Source organism: Carettochelys insculpta, chromosome 1 (genome assembly GCF_033958435.1).
Source record: "Carettochelys insculpta isolate YL-2023 chromosome 1, ASM3395843v1, whole genome shotgun sequence".
In the NCBI taxonomy this organism is placed as follows: domain Eukaryota; kingdom Metazoa; phylum Chordata; order Testudines; family Carettochelyidae; genus Carettochelys; species Carettochelys insculpta.
In genome coordinates, this window is record NC_134137.1 from 4,084,104 (window position 1) to 4,088,354 (window position 4,251).

The following is a 4,251-nucleotide window of genomic DNA, read 5'->3' on the forward strand; positions in this document are numbered from 1 at the left end:
TGGTGTGCCCACCCAGGCCTCATCACCTTCACCGCATGATCAATCTTCTGTAACAAATACCGTCACCCGTGATTTTCTTTCATTCTAGAAATTATTGAATAGCTGGAGGCCTAAAACTGATTCGTATAGAATGCCACTAAAACATCCCCATTCACTGACAATGGCTCTTTGACATCTGGTTTCTCACATATGTCGTTCAGCCAGATTTTAGTCCCGTTCACTTATGATCTACCGATGTTGTAGAAAGCTTTTTTCCTTTTTCTTTTTCTCTTTTTTTAAATCTGAATGTTTTTTTCCTACCAAAGCAAATGCCTCAGAGAAATCAAATTTATTGCTACTGTCTTGGTCCCTTGAGCATCTATACATGTAGTCTGACTTTTGCACATTTCTGGTTCTTCATGAGATGTGCAGTCACAGGCTGGTTCGCAATTCTGGTGTTGGACTGGAGATGCCGTTCTACACCCTTCTTGACAGCTAGTAGCCTGGGAGGTATCACAGCACCTCGTATGATATTGGTACCTCATCCCAAATGTGGAAAAATATTCCTTGAACCCAACAGTAACATTAATAAGTTTATTTTCTTCTTCTAGGTATTGGCCTAAACCTTTTCTAGGATCCCCCCACACCTATTGCTGCCTTCATTTTACCTCTGCACACCATGATTAGCCAAAGTTGTACACTTTCCTGGAATCACGGGACCGTGTCATTTTCATTATCTAATAAACTCTTCCTAAAAAAACTCGTTCTTTTTGTTCCCACTTTTCTCTCAAAATATTTCCCCATTGTGTTCATTTCCTTCCGCTTTGGTGAATTGGCCATGGTGAAGCACTAAGTGTTTATTGAGGTCGCTGGATGGGAACTGCACCCTTTTCTCCTGTTTAAATGCAATAGGTTCCATTCTTTACTTTCCTCTCCTCTATAGCTCCCGCTTCTTTGTCTCTTCTCTGTAATAAAAATTCCCAGAATGTTCAGTCTGTTGTCAGAAAACAGCCTCCACCATTCTCACAGCTTATCTCAGATCCCCCCTTTCTATCTGCTTCATCCTTTAGAGACACTTGGTGACCACAACAAAGCTCACATCCATAGCAGGATATTCTGTAACACATTCTTTAGGCATCAACATTTTGACTTTGTTTTCACCACTGCTGTGATGGAACAGGAGTTTACATTTAGCTACAGTTCTGAGTGGTGCCCAGGTCTTTCCCCTATGGTGTGTTCTTACGGGGATATTTTCCCTGGCACACCTTTTAGCAAGGCATTTGGGTCTCTTCCTCTCCCAGATTTTCAGCAAGAGGGTGAGTGGAGAATCCCTACAGCACGGACTCTCATTGCATTAGGTACCAATTAAGCATAATAGCCAGTATCTGCACTTGTGTTTCCAGCTGGTCCCTCTTAAAGTTTCTGACATCATGTCAAATAATTCCTGATCTATGGAGGGCCATGACTTATAGAATTGGTGGCAGGAGGGTCAGTTGTTCATAATTCTCTGTTTACTGAAAGAATCATGGTTCAGTGTGTGGAGAGTGATCAATCTGCAACAGCCTCCGGTAGGGTGTGTCTACACGGGCACAACTCTTCAAAATAGCCATGCTAATGGACATTTTAAAGATTACTAATGAGGCACTAAATTGAATATTCAGCGCCTCATTAGCATGAGGACACTCCCGGCTGCAGTGCTTCAAAAGCCCCTCTTTCGAAAGCGTGAGGCTGGTGAGGCTACACGGGGGTCCTTTTCGAAAGGACCTGCCCCTTTCAAAATCCCCTTATCCCGATCACTGATCAGAATAAGGCGATTTCGAAAGGGGCGGGTCCTTTCAAAAAGGACCCCCGTGTAGCCGTGCCGAGCCACGCACTTTCGAGAGCGGGGCTATCGAAGCGTCGTGGCCGGAAGCTTCCTAATGCTAAGGAGGCGTTGAATATTCAATTCAGTGCCTCATTAGTAATCTTCAAATGGCCATTAGCATGGCTATTTCGAAGAGTTGTGCCCGTGTAGACACAGCTGTAGTGAACATAATGTCTGTCTCATATTAACATTGTCTCTCCATACAGGCTCTTGCAAAGCCACCATCGCTTTAGACTGTGGGCACATACAGAACATCAGGGGAACGTACAAAACATACTGGCAGCTTTATTGTTCCTCACAGCTGGACACCTTCTCCCCAGCTCCATGTCAGATTCCAACACAACCGACTTCAGCAACCCTTCCACCTTCATCCTGCTGGGAATTCCTGGGCTGGAGGCAGTCTATGTCTGGATCTCCATCCCCTTCTGCGCCATGTACACCTTCGCCATCTTGGGGAACTTCACCGTCCTGTTCATTGTAAAGAGGGAGCTGACCCTGCATATCCCCATGTACTACTTCCTCTGCATGCTGGCTGTCACTGACATGGTTCTGTCTACAACCATCCTTCCCAAAACGTTGAGTATCTTCTGGTTCAATTCCAGAGAGATTAATTTCAATGCCTGCCTCACCCAGATGTATTGTATTCACTGCTTCTCACTGATGGAGTCTGGGATCTTTGTGGCTATGGCTTTTGATCGCTATGTGGCCATCTGTGACCCTCTGAGACATTCAGCCATCATGACAAACCCTGTGGTTGCCAAAATTGGCCTAGTAGTGATTCTGCGAGGTGGGACATTTGTACTACCCAGCACCCTCCTGGCACGGCAGTGGCCATATTGCAGAACAAACATCATCCACCACTCATACTGTGAGCACATAGCTGTTGTTAGACTGGCCTGCACTGACATCCGCGTCAGTAGTTATTACAGCCTCTCTATAAAACTCCTGGTGATCCTTCTGGACATGCTTTTTATCGTTATATCCTATGTCCAAATCCTCAGGACCATCTTCAATCTCCCCACTAAAGATGCTCAGATCAAGACATTTGGGACGTGCATCTCCCACCTCTGTGCATTCTCAACCTTTTACTTTCCGCACCTCTTCGCCTCCATCACACATCGGTTTGACAGCAACATGGCCCTGCACATCCGCATTCTCATGGCCAATGTGTATCTGCTGCTTCCCCCAATGCTACATCCCATCATCTATGGGGTTAGGACTAAACAGATTCAGGAGAGGCTGCTCCGGTTATTTACTCAGAAGGGAACCTAAGATTTTCTCCTGGTTCTTGGTTTTCACACTGAGCTCTGTGATGCTGATGTGGTGCTGGGCCCTCTTTCCTGAATCACTTTCTGGACAGTCAGCAAGACATTAAACCATTTTATGACCCCACTGTTCTGTGTCAGCATGACACAGTACTATTTCTCATTGGTGGTAACTGGACCCCCCAAAACCTTCCCTCGCCCCAATTCTTCTGCCAAGACTCAACCCCTGTTTTTCCTGTCCGAGCCCAAAGACCCACTGCTTTCACTAGCTCCTCTCTTGCACACCCCCTATTGCTTGCTGGATTTCTTCCACTTCTCTCTCCCGCACTTAGCTTCAGGGGAGCCATTTCAGGTTTTGTCATGAGGGCAACTTTAGCCATCATTCCAGACACTTCTGAGGCTCTAGAAAACAAGGTTTTTGGCAACAGCCCTGTATCTAATTCAGATATAAAAGTAAGAAAAATAAATAAATATTAGGAAACACCCCTCCCCACTTAGTCTTAATACTAATATATTCTAATCTGATGAGAAGTGAATTAAGGACACTGCTTAGATTTTTTTAAAATTATGTATATACTTTGTTATTACTGCTAAAGCTGAGTGACCACATCAGTACTCCTATCACAATTCTGGAATGAGAAATATTGGAGTCATGTACCCCAAAGAGAGAAACTGGAAACAGGCTGCACCCCGGGGGGGAGTTCTGGGAAGGTGGTGTGATGGATCCCCATGCTTTTTGAAAATTGGCTAACAAATATAAGTATGCATAACTTGTGGATGCTTTGGACAAAATGCCTCATGTAAGCAATCAATTTTAATATTGTGGTCTGCCGAATCTGTATCTTCTATTTTTACGCATGTATCATTCCTGTATATGAAGTTTTAAATATGGAGTGTATGTCTGTTTAGATGCCCCATCCCTAACGAATGGGCGAGCAAAATAATGACTTATAAACAGCCATGTTTGATCTCTAAATATAGAAAATTGTTGTTGCTAGAAAGACATGCAACCTTATTGTCTAGTATGAAAAGCCATCTTGATCCAGTGCTTTTCCATGGAATGATGGGTAATAGAGCAATGGCTTCCCCTCTGTGAAAAGATCTTTTTCATCAATGGGAAGCTATCAGGTTTCATTTTCTTCC

The 4,251-nt window shown here is 44.2% G+C and overlaps 1 protein-coding gene across 1 annotated transcript; it reads left to right on the forward strand.

The window, feature by feature from the left end:
* Positions 1-2,167: 2,167 nt before the first annotated feature.
* Positions 2,168-3,115, forward strand: LOC142002203 (olfactory receptor 52K2-like). The gene has a single exon (XM_074978102.1). It carries the CDS (start codon positions 2,168-2,170, stop codon positions 3,113-3,115), a length of 948 nt encoding a protein of 315 aa, XP_074834203.1.
* The last annotated feature ends 1,136 nt before the right edge of the window (positions 3,116-4,251 follow it).